The sequence below is a fragment of the Lissotriton helveticus genome, chromosome 1_1, assembly GCF_964261635.1.
Source record: "Lissotriton helveticus chromosome 1_1, aLisHel1.1, whole genome shotgun sequence".
Classification (NCBI taxonomy): Eukaryota; Metazoa; Chordata; class Amphibia; order Caudata; family Salamandridae; genus Lissotriton; species Lissotriton helveticus.
This window is the reverse complement of record NC_136057.1, coordinates 1057877057-1057893538: the sequence shown is the minus strand read 5'-3', so window position 1 is coordinate 1057893538 and position 16482 is coordinate 1057877057. Positions and strand designations below refer to the sequence as shown.

Sequence of the window (16482 nt, the reverse complement as noted above, 5' to 3'; positions counted from 1 at the left end):
AACACACACACACAAACATTCAGACTTAAGTTCTCGGACACACACTGACGCACATCCAGAAAGACACACATACAGGCACGTATAGAGGTAAAGAAAAAAAATAGACTCGCACGCACACACGGTCGCGCACAAATTCACACTGCCACACCCACAATACATGCAAACGTAAGTACGCAGACACACACGGACGCACAAACAAAGATGCAATACAAACACGCATACAGAAAAATCGATTTGCCCACACACACACAATCACGCACAAATACACCCTGACATTCAAACTTATGTACGCAGACACATTGGCGCACACATAGACACACAAAGGAATACACAAACAGGCAATTCAAGGACATTACGTGAAACCTAGATTTGTAAACGTGTATTGTAAAGAGACATGCATGTTCATGTGCTCATGTAAGTAAATTGTGTAACTTGGTGTGGATTATGCATATGTCTGATAGTTGAGCTGTGTTTTGGTGGTTTGGGCGAGCACCACTTCTGAAGTTAAGACTACAGACACAATCCACAACACATTATCACAATACACAAAGACAGATTCAAAAGCACACGCAGACACTTCTCCCTAAACGATTATCCGTCCGATGAATCTGGGTGACTTTCATTGCTCGAGTAGTTTACCCGCTGGTGAGACATTTTTACCTATGTGCGCGTGACGTGTGAGTCCTCGGGACCTGTGTACTTCTGTCTACAGAATACTTTTTTCAAAGCCACTCTACTCGACCAAAGCACCCGACAACACCCCGGGCAGCAGACGCGCTCATTGTTAGCCACCTTTGGTAGATTGGGCCAGCACCCCCTCACGAGCCTCTCACCCGTGCTGTACGCTCCCTCCTCTCACCTGTGCTGTACGCTCCCTCCTCTCACCCGTGCTGTACGCTCCCTCCTCTCACCTGTGCTGTACGCTCCCTCCTCTCACCTGTGCTGTACGCTCCCTCCTCTCACCCGTGCTGTACGCTGCCTCCTCTCACCCGTGCTGTACGCTCCCTCCTCTCACCCGTGCTGTACACTCCCTCCTCTCACCTGTGCTGTACGCTCCCTCCTCTCACCTGGGTTTTAATGAGCTGAGCTAGTAAGGACCTGCCCCCCACCCCACACGGGACCACCAGTGTTTACAGCTCCTACTAACGTGAAAAAAAGCACTGGCGTTGCCAATATGTTTCGCATTTGGAAAGTTGGAGCTATTGGTTTTGTAAATGACATTTTATATTTATATATCGTTATTGGCATTGTCAATAACAATATATAAATATAAAATGTCATTTACAAAACCAATAGCTCCAACTTTCAAAATGCGAAACCTATTGGCAACGCCAGTGCTTGTTACACTAGTTACTATTTAAGAATAACAGGTGTTCCCAGCCCGACTACAGGGAATGATTCCAGCATGTTAATATATGAAAGATCCAATGCTGGAGAAGTCAGACAGCCACCAGCCCTATTCCCTAGGCCAGTCAACCAGCTATCATGGTTGCCTGCTGACCAAAATCTACCTACAGACCAGCCATCACCCACTATGCCTCCACCCTCCAACCAGCCAACAAGCGCACTCAGCCCAACCATAACTTTAGTTTAAACAGTTGGATGGCTAGACAGTCAGTGCCACTTTGTAAGCAAACCCCCCTCACCAGTCTGCGACCCATTTCCTGTCCAAAATGGTAAATACAGCTACTGCTCAACCAGCCAGCACACCAACTCCCCCATCAACCAGTCAGCATAGCCACTGTGCAACCAACCAGCAACCCCACTGCCCATCCTGTCAGCAGCCTTGATGGAAAGCCAGTCTCTGCAACCAGCACCCTGTTGCCTAACCAGCCTGCTGTCATCCCCATTGCCCAACAATTCTGCCTTAAACCCACTGCCCAAACTGTCTGCCAGCAGCTCTGCTGCCCAACCAGCCCTCTGGCAGCCCCATGGCCCAACAAGCCTGCACACAGCCACGTTATCCAGCGAGCCCACCAGTAACACCTTTCTTACTAAGGTGATGAACATAATTTCCTCCCTTCCTCAGATACTCTCACATACTTCTGTGCAATGTACAGGGTAGAGAATGTGGCGTTACAGCCAGAGCTGCAGACTTTGGAACTGGGAAACCAGGGGAACCTGGAAAACCAGGTTTGAGTCTCAGCATCGGCTCACCATTCAGTGATTCTAGGCAAATCACTTAATGTCACTGTGTTAAAAAAAATGTGAAGGTGACCTTGTGTAAGATAAGTGGTGCTCATGTAAAGCGTTCCAATACCTTTGGTCGAGTTTACGTGACATTAATTTGATGCTACATAAAAACTGCAAAACAAACAAATAATAATGTATGAAATAAATCATGCAAGTAAGTGACACTGGTCCCTGAATAATGTTCGCTCTAGTGTCTCTCAATTTTTGGCAACCTAGACACTCAACGGTCTCCTACGGACATGAGGCCCATATTCTGTTGGCCATTCTTTCACTAACCTCAAGGTCCTTGTGCGGTTCTTCTAGATACTCCATCTGTGCTTCAGAAGGACAGACTGATGGTTCATCAAGTGCAACAGGCTCCTGAAACAGAAGAACTATAAAGTTGGTGCTTGTAAACTCTCTTGAGGACACTGCCTAATGTGAGTGGACACTGTTTTGCACCGACTCAGGCGCTAGAGCTATGCTTCCTGTCCAATTACAAAGAGCATCATATTAGCAACATAGGATCTATGCCCCTTAAATAGTTACATATGAAAACTCCACCTTAAGCAAACGGTGTCCTCCTCCAAGCCTCACTTTAGACCCACTACAACAGATTCTGGAGGGCACACAACTGTGGTCAGCGTGCATTCTCTTGAGTGATGAAGAGGTCATCTGAAGGGGCCCTACAGGACAAAGACGTCATGGATATCCTGCGGGTGAAGGAGTCTCTCATGGTGAGCCAGAAGAGGCCAACTTAGGATTTCAAGCTCTAATGTTCAGAGGGCTTGCTCGGTGGTTGGCAACCAGTCAGATTCCATGTACATACACTCAAGCCCAGCGTCCCTGAGCTTCCCAGCAGCAAAGATGAGACACCACTTGTCCTTGCTGGTTGATAAACCGCATAGCAGTCATATTGTCAGTCAAGATCTGGAAGGCTGGCTACAAAGTGTGGGTAGGAAGGTCTTCATGGTCAGCCATTTTGCCCACGATTCAAGCAGGTTGATCTGCAGAACCTGCTCTTCTGGAGACCAAAGGCCCCAGACCTCCAGGTGTGCCTTCCACTACGAGGGGGATGCGTATGTTACTACTGTGTACGCTGCTGGAGGGAACCAGAAGGATATCCCTTGTGTAAGGTGCTCTTCTTCCAATCACCAGCAGAAGTCTGTCACAATGTTCGGGGAGATTCAAAGTGCCCAATATATCTATCTCCTCATGCTAAAACAACTGCTGACAAAGGCACCACTGGACAGCCCTCTTATACAGGGAGGGCGTGACCAGCAGTAATAGCAGCTAGAGGCATGTGTAAGTGGTGGGGTGAAGAGCAGCAGATCCTGGGACTCACGGCAAGCTCGGCAACAAGTCAATAGCCGCGTGCACCCATCCTTTTGAATGAAATAAATAAATAAAAACGTACTTACATTGCAGGTGCAGGGAAGATCCCAGAGACGTTGGACCACCGTCCAATTCTGACTGGAGCTTGAGCTCCCCTTGAAACATTAGACTCATATCAAAAAATGTCCTAGATCCTCTACAAAGGAGGGAAAGCTCTTAAAGATGTTGTGTCCAGTTATGCCCCTATGAACAGGAGGTCCTGAGAGGGCTCGAAGTGAGTCTTTGGCAAGTTGATTGATAAGACCAGGTTGGTCGAACAACAGGGATTCTTGCTTGCAGTTGCCCATAGGTGGTCAGACTTTAGCTAGAGCGAGCTTGCCCTGGGCAGCCAATCATGGAATGTGTGAATATTGCAATCCGTAACCAGCACAGATATGCAGCAACCACCAACATCACCATTGTGAAGACTCAGGGTGCCGATGTCAACCCGAAAAGGAGGACCATTAAATGGTAGCGGATGGAACCTAGCACAAATCACAGGTACCTCCTGTGTGACTGCAGTATTGGTAACTGGAAACATATGGAAACCATGAAGTCTACTGCTTCCAGTGCCAAAAGTACCTGAACCAGGGTCAGCATCATGAACATTTCCTTGCCAAGATAGAAGTTCAAGAGCCTGAGGTCTAGAATTGGTTGAAGGCTGCCACCTTTCTTGAGTAGTAGGGACTGTGAGTGGCACCCCTACCCAATTTCCCAATTTCCTGTTCAGGGACTAACTCCACTGCTCCTTTCTGCAAAAGGGATACCAAAGGGGACGTTATAGCAAACCAAACACTCACCCTCTGTCAACTGATCTGGGTTTAATCAATCATCATTCTTTAGCTCACTCCACCACCCCAGTTCAGACATAGCTTTGGTATTGCTTTGTTCGCCCTAAGTTGGCAGGGTATGCCCAGACCTGGGTCCCTTCCCCACTTTGCCACTGGATTCAAGCTAGCCTGGCTGATTAGCCAGAAACCGGTCCCAGGATGCTTGTTTCCGGTCCAGGGAAGACATGGCTTGGCAGTTCAGGCTGGATTGTTCTCATGAGGCACAGGGTCAGACTGATTTGCATATGGCCATGTCTGAACTGGGGTGGTGGAGTAAGCTAAAGAATGATTGAGGATTGAATCCAGATCAGTTGACTGGGGGTGAGTGTTTGGTTTGCTCAAACGCTCCCTCCATCATCCCCTTTGGTATTGTTTTGTTCGCCCTAAGTTGGCAGGGTTAGCCCAGACGTAGGTCCCTTGCTCACTTTGCCACTGGATTCAAGCTAGCCTGGCTGATGACGGCTGATTAGCCAGAAACCGGTCCCAGGATGCTTGTTTCTGGTCCAGGAAAGACATGGCTTGGCAGTTCGTGCTGGATTGTTCTCATGAGGCACAGGGTCAGACTGATTTGCATATGGCCATGTCTGAACTGGGGTGGTGGAGTAAGCTAAAGAATGATGGTGGATTAAACCCAGATCAGTTGACTGGGGGTGAGTGTTTGATTTGCTCAAACGCTCCTTCCATCATCCGCTTTGGTATCGCTTTGTTCGCCCTAGTTTTCAGGGTATGCCCAGACGTGGGTCCCTTGCTCACTTTGACACTGGATTCAAGCTAGCCTGGCTGATGATGGCTGATTAGCCAGAAACTGGTCCCAGGATGCTTGTTTCGGGTCCAGGGAAGACATGGCTTGGCAGTTCGGGCTGGACTGTTCCCATGAGGCACATGGTCAGGTTTGAGTTTTTGAGTTTGAGTTTCTACTATGTTTCATTTTTTGTTTTTCACATTTAAGTCTGTTTATGTGTATGCACTTTCTATGTTTGGTGATGGGACAGGTGATTAACTCATCTTTAAATAAGTGCAGACAGATGATAGTGGTACAATTGTATCCCTAATTATGCCTAATGTACCTAGTTTTGGTTTTAGAGATGAGCAATTTGCCAATATGGTAGGAAGCTCATCAGGCTTTGGTAACCAGGCACCAATTGCTGTAGACAAAAATGAAAATGCCATTATATTATTGGCATTAAAGAAAAAAGTGAGGCGGATTGGATTATACGGTAAATATAGGCTTGACTATCTGAAGGCAGGTGTAATCCCCCAAGGACTACGAGTTAGTAATATTCCTGGTCTATTTATCCAAATAAAAGAGTCTTTGGAAAGATGGGCCATGATATCAAACCGCTGCTCCCGAGACTACATGATGCTCATTGTAGAAACAGCCAAGGAGGTCATTGAGCATTTAGCATCCGAGATCTTAGATCTTGAAAATACAATCAAAGCATCTGGTATAGTGGAGGACTCAAAAAAGAAGCTAGAAGACATTGAAAATGACCTCAATTCCTACACAGAATTTCTTACCAAACGAAAAATTGAGAAATTAAATAAGGACATAAGATTCTTTAGTAAAGATACAACTTACCCATATTTGGAGGACCATTATCATAGTCAACAAGAAGGCCAAATGGGTCAATATGATCAATATACAAACAGGCAATATAGCTATGGTAAGAAAATCACAACATTCTCTGAATCTTCGGACTCGGATAGTGAAGGGCAATTCGGTAGTAATGGTTTTCAAGCTCAAAGATTCAATAACAGCAGACAAAGAGGTCCCCAACCTTTTTTAGGGAGATGCCCAAATCGGCGGAGCAACTGGAGGCCCCAATATCAGCTGGGGTTCCTTGACAATCCACATCTGGACTACAATCAATTTCAAGCCAACCCACAGATGGGATTCAATCAATTTCTAGAGACAACGAACAAGAAATATTGGGGGGAGTAGACACCATACCGATATTCAACTTAAGTGGGTCTGTATTATCTCCTACAACTGTGTCAGTGCTATCCAAAGGCCTGACATTTGCACCCCACTCTGGCCCTAATAAATCTGAATTATTTAGAGACCTACAGTCCTTTTTTAGGAAGATAAGTATTTTTTTCAAATCTAGAAAATCAAGGGGATAATGTGAATCTTTCAGGACTTTCTCCTAAGTCTACCTTTACCTCCACAATTGACCAGCTACTACGAGAAGTGGCCATTTTTGAAAAAGTCTTGTACAATAAATTTGTTAATCTTACTAGACATGTGCAGATAACCCCTTTTAATTTAGATAGGGAGGAATATAGAGCTCTGGAAAACTTAAAAACCTGCACGGATAAGACTATTAAAGCCTGTGATAAGGGGGGGGGGGGGCGGTATTGTGATGTATGACACCTCAACATATGTGACAAAGATGGAAAACATGTTGGGAGACACCAGGTTTTATCTGCCTATAGCTAGAGACCATACGAAACAGACAGTAAGTAAAATACGTAAGCTTAAAAACCGAGCCTTACAAGACGGTGATATATGTGAGAAAGAATGGACCTACCTAAATGTAGAAACACCTAGGATAGCCAGCATTTATGGCAATCCTATGTTCCATAAGAATACAATAGACCCGCCACTAAGACCAATAGTCACCACCATAGGCTCAGCTACTGAGCCTTTGGCTAAATATGTTGGCGCGATATTATGTTCGCCTGTATCACGTACACCAGCCTTTGTACAAGATACAAGACATGTCAATCTTGTGGAGAATGTGACTTTTTGTCCAGAAACTCAATTTGTGGTCACTATGGATATAGAGGCACTCTATAGTAACATCCCCATTGAAGGAGTCATTGCAGCAGTGCATTGGTTTATCCATGCCTATAAAATCAAATGCCCATCTTTGTTTGTTTTAGAGTGCCTCAATATTGTATTATCTGATAACATATTTGAGTTTAACAAGCAGCTCTACAAGCAGAATCAGGGTGTCAGCATGGGGGCATCCTGTTACCCTACGGTGGCCAATTCGAAAAGAAGTATGTGTTTAACGATGTTGCTCCATTCTATGAGTCAGTGACCAAGTGGTCACGATTCATAGATGATGTATTCTTCATCTGGAATGACAGCTATGATAATCTGCTTCAGTTTGTAGAATGGATAAACCTGTGTGACGACAATATATATTTTACATATAGCATCAGTACAGAACAGGTTGAATATCTGGATGTTTTATTTAAATGGGATGCAGGGGTCCTGGTAGTTGACCTATTCGTGAAGCCAACTGCCAGGAACACCGAATTACATAATAATAGCTATCACCCGGTCATTCAAAAAAACAGTATTCCCTTTGGAGAATTTTTGCGCCTAAGGCGCAATTGTTCTAACATTTGTGACGTTGACACTAAAGCAGAGGCTTTGAAAAGGGAGTTCCTGGCTAGGGGCTATCCTAGAAAAATTGTCAGGGACTCCTACAAAAGAGCTTGGTTTTATGACCGCCAGCATTTGCTCAGGAGTGTCAAAACCAAGAAGGAATGCTCTTTGATCTTCATCACTTGACACTCCATGTTGAATGAGAGGATTAGACAGGCAGTATATTCTAGCTGGCAAATTTTACATGTGGATACATCTAACATAGGAGTGATCCCTAAACCTATGTTCGCATACAAACGCAACAAAAATCTAAAAGATCATTTGGTGCACTCTTGTATGAATACGACTTGCACCCCCAGGCAAATGATGATTACTGGATCGCATCCAGTGACAGGTACTTTCAAATGTACGAGCTTTAAGTCATGCGCTACAGCTATAGAAACACCCACATTGCATTTTAATGGGCAAGTGATAACACTTAATAGCCTTAATAATTGTAAAACATCAAACGTCATTTATTTGATAATTTGCCTATGTAAATTGGGAATATGTGGGCGAAACTGGTAGATCATTAAATGTGAGGCTCACAGAACATAGGTCTGCTATCAGAACGAAAAAAAACAGCCCCTAGGGTAAACCACTAAATAGAGAAAAGCCATGCACCTGAAGACATGCATTAGTAGATAGTGGAGAAAATGTGTCCGAAAGAAGGTAAATCTTCAGAAGCAACCAGAAAACTGAGAGAAGTGTATTGGATTTTTGTTTTGGGCACTTCTGTCAAAGGTTTGAATCTTGAAATACCCTGGGATCAGGCTATTAAGTGGATTCATAAAGGAATCAGCTTTATTTATTCTTTTAAGTCGAAAAAACACCTAACTTGAACAACATTAAAAGGGGTGGTTTTCACTCAGTAGATAAGGTTAGCAAGATGTAATATGGATTAAGCAGGTACACATTTGGGGGTTCACATATGTAATCGCCACATGACAAGATAACATATGGAGAAATATGTAAGCTAGACATATGCTATAGGAGTTTGACTGTAAGCAATAGGTATGAACATACACTAGGAGGTTTGAATCATTTTATCCTACATAAGTAAGCGTATGGTTACTAGTGGTTAATTAGGCACATATAAGTGAATTATAAGAGTATGTCAATAAGTGTGGTAATTAATTGTATTAAGTGGGGTATAAACGCACATTCTGTTAATATTAACTTACACACATGCAGGGTTCTATTTTGTTTTGGTACGCGCATGGTAATGAATAGGTTGTTTTTCAGGCAGAATAGAAATAGACTTTTGTATCACAAAATTAAGGCTTGCATTGAGTACAATTGCTATCAAATTAGGCTGTCAGTGTATACGACAGGGCGTCCGAATAGTCTAGCCTTGTATTGGACCGTTGTGCCCTTTAGGTGTAATGCCACAGTATATGTAGTCTACCGATATTTGCCGGCTTAGATATATGTCCTTTTGGGCGCATGGCACTAAACTGTTGTTTTTAGGTAGGTCATTAATAGAATTTTGTGGTTCAACATCACGTTTGGCGCCATATAGTAAAGGCATTTAATAGGTAGTTAGTACATACAGCATGGCGGTCGCATTATCCTACTGTGCTTTAGACTAGCGCGCATCTATGACGTAATGCCGTAGCATGCATACACAACGTCGCGCGATTTAAAGCGAGAAGCTGTTTCACTCCACTTTTCGTGCTGGATCATTGTCGAGGAGTTTGGGAGCTAGAACGAAGCTGTGGAGGGAAGTGACTATAGTGTTTTACCATGTACGTGCGGAAGGCTTTATTTATTATGGACGTGTATGCCCTTAGTCCTTAAGGTCATTACACAGAAGGGAGGGGCTTTCATTTAGTGTGCTTGGAATGTAGTGGACGCTGCGATATTCTCGTAGGGTAGCCCTACCTAAGCTTTGTGCGAAGATTCAAGTCGAAGACATGCACTTTTCTTTTGGTTAAGATATGTAGTTGGAAGATCGCATTTCCTCGTTAGTACATCAGCACTGCTATGTACGAGCGTTTGATTTTAATCCTACATGCGAGCAAGATAAACTTAAGCCTATCCTTACACGACATGCAGCTGTGCTGTAAGTATGTAATAAAATAATTGAGTATGTCGTTCAGTGTACTATAAGTGGGACTATGCAAAAGCCACAGCAGTCCATTTGGTAGAAGCAGAGTAGTGTGCGGAGCCAGATACCATATTAGATATGTTTAGGGGAGATGAGTGTGCTGAATAAGAGTATGAGTATGATAGATAGATTTTTGTTACTGCGGAGGTGAACTAGCTAATATAGAGGTTTCCTTCGTTTTTATCCCTATTTTTTTGCAAGGTCGCCAAATCTATGCCTAAATCAAACATTTAATGAAGATGGGCACCAGGAAACTACTATGTAACTCAAGTCTATTTTAATTTTCGAGGTCGGTATGTCTCTCTTTATGCTAAGTCAGATACTTAGGAGTTGTAGTAATACAAAAAAGCAGTTAGTTGTGAGCGAATGTAGATTAATTTATCATTTCAGCAACATTATATATTTATCAAGTCTCCGATTTAGAATTTCTGATCCAGCCATTGAATTATTGTGAATAGAGAAAGCGATTACAATAGATCTGGTAAGTAACCATTAGGCGTAGATATGAGTAGCATACATGTAGAGAGACTAGTAATTTAGACTTAATTTATATCATCATATTATGCATCCTACTGACCTTTTAGGTAACTCAAGCTCTCGGATTCATCTGTAAAAGCTTTCGATGATGATCGTAACTACCTTCTTGATGATAGAGGTATACAAAATCTTGTTATCTTAAGGGGAAAAGGGTCTTTATATATATGACCTGCAGGACACAGGTAGAGTCACACTAGGTAGAAGAAGGGAGACTCCCTTGCCCGTTTATATATCCCGCATATCCTTCGTGCATGTGGGTAATTTGAGTCCTTATGTTAAAATTGGAACCAGTTGTCCACTCAATAATACACAGCAAATAAACTGGACAGAGGTAAACCATTTATGTGTAACCTATTTCTCATGTATAGTGAAGCGGATTAGGTACAATAAACTGGTACATCTTAAATTATACCTGTGGTGTTAATATGATGGGCCTTGAAAGACAAGATTCCTAGACTATATATCTAGTGCGAACAATATAGGACCACACAGGTTTGCGCAAGTTTTTAATTATGCTTACAAAATTAATGACTTGGCCTATTTAATCATTAATTTTCGGGTTAACCATAGAAACTCTGAGAGCAAAAAGAGGAGAATGAAACTGTTTGAGGTACTTTTTGTACAGATAACATCACATTGTGGGTGAAATTAGAGATTGTGTGCTATGTGTTCACATGTATTGTGTTAATACTCGTTGTTGTGGCTCACAGCAGGGTTCAGATTTTAGAGCTTCTAGACCATGTATATAGGGGAGGTTTGTAGTTTGTATATTGACACACTTATGTTATTGTTGTAATTTGCACTTAGGATTCAGACCACCAATGCATTTTAAATAAAACAATACTTTTTCTCATTCTAGTAAACCACTGGTATGAAAACCCTGAAGAAGGCTTTGCCGAAACGCGTTTGTAGTTTACAACTTTAACCAGTGTTTTCCGAAAGCGGCATACATGTTGTGTCTTGTTTGACAGAGATCAGAAAAATCTTTGCAGATTGGTTTTGATTGTGCTGTTTATACCAACTGAAGATACTTAGGCTTTTCAGGTTATATCATACAATGTAATGATCTGTAGTTCAAATATGTATAAGAGTATCTAGAATGTATGTTTTATGAAGAGAGTAACTTATCATATAATAGATGTATTTATATAAGTTTTTCTAATCTGAAATACTTTGAACGAAAATAAACTAAAATAAAATGATTATCTTTTTTTATTTATCTGTTGAATTGTCTGTATAATTCGGTTTGTGGGTCTAAGGATTAATTGCTTCACTTAATATGATCCAGCACTGTGCCCAGTGCAAAATATTTTTCCTATAACCCATGAGGCACAGGGTCAGACTAATTTGCATTTGGGCATGTCTGAACTGGGGTGGTGGAGTGAGCTAAAGAATGATGAGGGATTAAACCCAGATCAGTTGACTGGGGGTGAGTGTTTGATTTGCTCAAACGCTCCGTCCATCATCCCCTTTGGTACCCCCTTTCTGTAAAAGGGCCCCCACATCTCGAGACAGGATCCAAAGGAGATACCCTGATTGAAGAGGAGTGATGTGGGGAGGTGCATGTTAGAAGGGAAGGGCCTACCCACTTTCTATGATCCTTAGGATCAACTGGTCTGACACTAGGGCCTTTAGAAAGGTAGACACCTTCCATCCAAGAGACCACAAATGCTGCCATAAGGGAAGCTGAAGCGGCTTTCCAGGTGGCACGTAAAGAACAAAGAGGAGGAGGAGAGCTGTTGGGCCAGTCTGCCATTTCTTACCCTCTGTTACAAAAGCTGGTTTGGCTGCTAGGTGATCTCGGAGTGCCGGCACAGGCAATAAGAAAACCCCTTGCAGAAGCTCCCAAAACCTATGGAATAGTCTGCAATCTCTTGTTGGGTACTAAAGTTACAAAGTTCGGGTGGTAGCTTTCCCTTCCATAAATCTCAAGATTGTGTTGGTGTGTCCCATTCATAAGCGTTGCCTGCACATAAACGTAAAATCTTGTGCATCCCAGTCATGCTTGCCTTCCAGGACTAAGGAAGAACCCCTGGCCCCAGTCACAGAGTGGTAGTATCGAGGCCTGCACTGATCTACCTGGAGGCGTCCTAATCATCCCTCACCATCTCTGCAAAGTCGTCCTTGAAAGGGACTAGTAAGCTTGGGACATCAAGGCAAGTATAACCTGGCAAGCAGACATGTGGCTTCATGGGCCTCAGGGCCAAACTTTCTGTCAAGATCACAGACTTTCCTACTGCTCGAATTTGTGGGATTCTCTATCCGGTGGAGCTGATGGGATAGCACAAAGGTTTAGTTTTGTACAAGACCAGGTCTGCAACACCAAATTCTCTGGCAAAAGCATGAGCTGAGAGAAGGTAAGATCCCAGGGGCTGGCCTATATTATGCTGCAATCAACCAGCTCACGGCCGGTGTGGAAGTTGGATTGTCCCCCATCCTACATATTGAGATGTCGCAAGCCCCATTAAATGGAAGAATGGGTTCTGTTGCTGCCGGCATAGGAACATGGGGATATTGTACTTGACTTTTGGCAGGGGCAGTCCCAACATGTCCGCTGCTTTTACCAATCACAGCATAAAAATAGGTGATGGCTGGAGTGCTCTCTATCTCTGTTGCTGGAGATATATCTAGCTCACTCACATTTTGTAATGCAAGGTAGTCAACAGCTTCAGAGAAAACAAGAGGCAGAAAATGGGTGCCTCATTGCTACTGTCAACAGCATGAGGCACTATATCCAATATTTGGATGGGATTTGAATCAGACCGGAAGAGATCCTGCATAGTTTGTCAATACCTCTGTCACCGTTTGGGTCCTGGGTGGGATTCTTTCTTCTATCTGGCCTTCTCAGCTAGCCTGTGGGTCTTCCTTCTAGAACACATCAAATGCGCTCTGCCTTTAAAGACTGTTCCCGTGGAGGAACTGGCATTGCTGGCCCCCGGAGCTGGAGGAACAACAGGCACAGGGATTAGCGCTAGAGCTGTACCAGCTAGCACTGTGATTATCTCCATATTGTAGCCCTTTGGGCTCCAATGGGGCAGAGGGCGAAGATGCTGGTGGTACTCCAAACTGTTCCATGAAGTGCAGAGGTGCTCCAGAGTGGAATGCTGCGTTTCTAAGACAAGCCATCATGCCATGGAGGAAATGTGCCTGGTCAGTGTCTGGAACGCAGAATTACAGGTAGGCCAGCATGGGCACTGGTGCCTGAAATGGCTATGGGGCGGATGTTGACCCTGTAGCGTTGTGGGTCGCCCAGCGGACTTGAAATAGGCAAAGGAGAAAACGATGCTGGAGCCGCTCCTTAGGCGGAATAATCTTGACCTGATTTGCCTCCAAAGAAGAGTCCACTGGATGGGGGAGGGGAATGCAGTTGGGGGGAGAGACAAGTTGTCCAACCATGGGAAACTGATCAGTTGTGAGGACAACTGTCATCCCTTCTCGTCTTGGGTTTCCTCTTCTTTTCCTTGAAGGACATGGAGGCTGAAGAGGAATAACGCCTCGAGACCGAGTCTGACTGCAACCAGCATTGAGTTGACACTCATTATGCTCTTGTGACCTGTAAAGACTTTTGTCTCACTTTACATTAATGACCTTAGTGTATATAAGGTTGCCCTACAACCCCACAACCTTGAGTTGTGCTTCTGCCCGAGGCACTTCAGACAGGCCTCGTGGGAGGTTGGAACTAGACATTTGTCCAAGCCAGAAGCAGCAAGGCTTAAGCACTGCATAAATTGTTGAAATTTTATATGAAAATGTGAAGCAATACTGAATAGCAGCAATGGATCTGTGGCGAAGGGTGCAGAAAAAAGGGAACTGACGTTGTTACACCGGGGTGGAACTATGTAGCAGTAGGAAGCTGGGTTTCTGTTGCAGTAATACCCCCACTTTTTTCCAGATTTCTGATGCGCTTTGAGTTGATTTGCCCTGAGTCCCTGCCAATCAGGTTCCCAGTGCCTGTATTCCTTCCCAAAACTGTACCTTTGTACCCCCAAATTGGCACCTCTCTGGCCACATGCAAATCCCTTGTAAAAGATACCATCGGTACTGTGACCAGGGAAGGCCTCTAAGGGCTGCAGCACATATTGTGCCACCCTTAAAGGTCCTGCACCTTAACATCCACACACTGCCATGTCAGGCTGCGTGTTTTGGTGCAGAGAAAAATGAAGAGTTGACATGGCACACATACCTGTGTGCCATGCCTGCAACCCACTGCCTAAAGTACAGGTAAGGCATCCCTCTAGCTGGGTGCACTATACCACTGGTGAGGGTACAGTTGCCTGAGCACTGAACCCCTACAGTGTCTAAGTCCATTCGTTGACATTATAAGTGCAGTACAGCTATAAAGAGTATAGGATCTGGGAGTTTGTCATTACGAACTACACAGCACCATAATGGCTTACATTAATTTGGAAAGTTTGGTAGCAAAATTCCCAGCATAATTAACCAACACTGATGCCAGTGTGGGATTTGTTATACTATGCACTCAGAGGGCATCTGAGACATGCCCCCTGAAAAACTACCAGCCTCTGGTAGGTTTCCTGACTGATTAACACCAGCCTGCCACCACTACACAAGTTGCTGGACCCCTGGAGTGGGACTGTTTGCTCCCTGAGCCCAGAATCAAAGCCTCTGCTGGGCAGAGGTGGTCACACCTCCCCCAGGACAGGAAGAGCCATCTGTGGCAGGGGAGCTTCAAAGGCCTTGCCGCCTTTATAACGCGACCCCCAGCCTTTCCTGCTGTCAGGAGTAGGCCCCCTTCCTGTCTCCCTTCCTTTTCAGTGGGAAGACAGGCGAGAAAAATTAAAACAGCCCAGAAGGTGTGCCCAACTCTGCAAAACCCACCCCTTAGGTGGGGGAGGCGAGGTGAAGCCCACTCTTCAGTGCCTGCCATCTCTCCAATAAGGATTAGGGATTGTTCCCACTCCCCCACGTGGGGTGGGCACACCAAGGATGTAGTCACCTTAATGTCAGTAGCCCATTTGCCCTAAAAAGCTCCCTAAATACAGTATTTACGGGCCAGTCCTGAACCAAGAAGACAGATTCCCACAACCTAGGAAGAAGGACAAAAGCAGAGCCAGCAGAGGAGACTGCAGAGAACAACTGACTTGCCCCCAGCCCTACTGACCCATCTGCAGTATCCAGAGATCAAAAGTCGCCTTGTCCTGCAGCCAGCGACCTCCAGAATCCCTGGGAGGACGGACTGCCTTAAACAAAGACCGGATGTCCTGTGAACAGCAGCTCTGTTCAAAAGAAACTCCCAAGACAGACTCTGAGCCTGCTGAGGACAAAGGAACCAGATGCCTGGAACCACCACTGCACCAGACGCTTATGGCCTGAATCCAGTGAGCCCACCGGTTCTAGTGAGGTCCCCTAGCGCTCCAGAGTCCAAGTCCAACGTAGGTTGACCCCTCCAGGACTCCTGACGTCACCTGCAGCCTCAGCACGGAGAACCCCATCCCCCAACGCCAGTGGCCCAGTAAAGTGGAATCCAACCTCAAAAGACACCCCTGCATCCAGCCTCTCTGTGTCCTCAAACATACCTGCCCAGCTGTTGGTTCCTCCCAGAAGTCTTCCTCGACCAAGCCTGCAGCCAAAATCCAAAACCGGCAACTCTCATTAAACAAGCATTTGCAATGCTATAGGTCTCCCATTAGGAAAGTTTGAGCTATTGGTATTGTAAATGACAATTTTTTAATTTATGTGTTGGTTTTGAAAATAGCTAAATTAATAGCTTTGTCATTTACAAGCCATTAGTTTTAACTTTCGCAAATGTGACACCTTAAGCATTTGTAATGCAATATGTGTTGTATTTACGTGACTTAGATGTGTTGATATTACAAATAACAATGGCTTTTAATTGTTTTTAATAATTAATACTTAAATAAAAGTTATTGTAATTTATAATGGCAATAGCTTAAAGTTTTGTAAATAACTTTTGTGAAGATTATGTTCAGTGTATTTCATTGTGACGAAAATCCAAGAACAGAAGTGAAATAATAATATCTTTTTTGTGACATTTGTAATAAAGCTTGAAACATTGAGAGAACATATTTGAACCAGTTGTTGAATGGGTGCATAGATTG

The 16482-nt window shown here is 44.2% G+C and overlaps 1 protein-coding gene across 1 annotated transcript in view; it reads right to left on the bottom strand.

The window, feature by feature from the left end:
- Positions 1-16482, bottom strand: part of LOC144820832 (uncharacterized) — a 933795-nt gene that overhangs the window by 471943 nt on the left and 445370 nt on the right. Inside the window, exon 14 of the mRNA XM_078677961.1 lies at positions 2470-2553. Within this exon, the coding sequence (XP_078534087.1) occupies positions 2470-2553 (84 nt within the window). The remainder of the gene's footprint in view (positions 1-2469; positions 2554-16482) is intronic.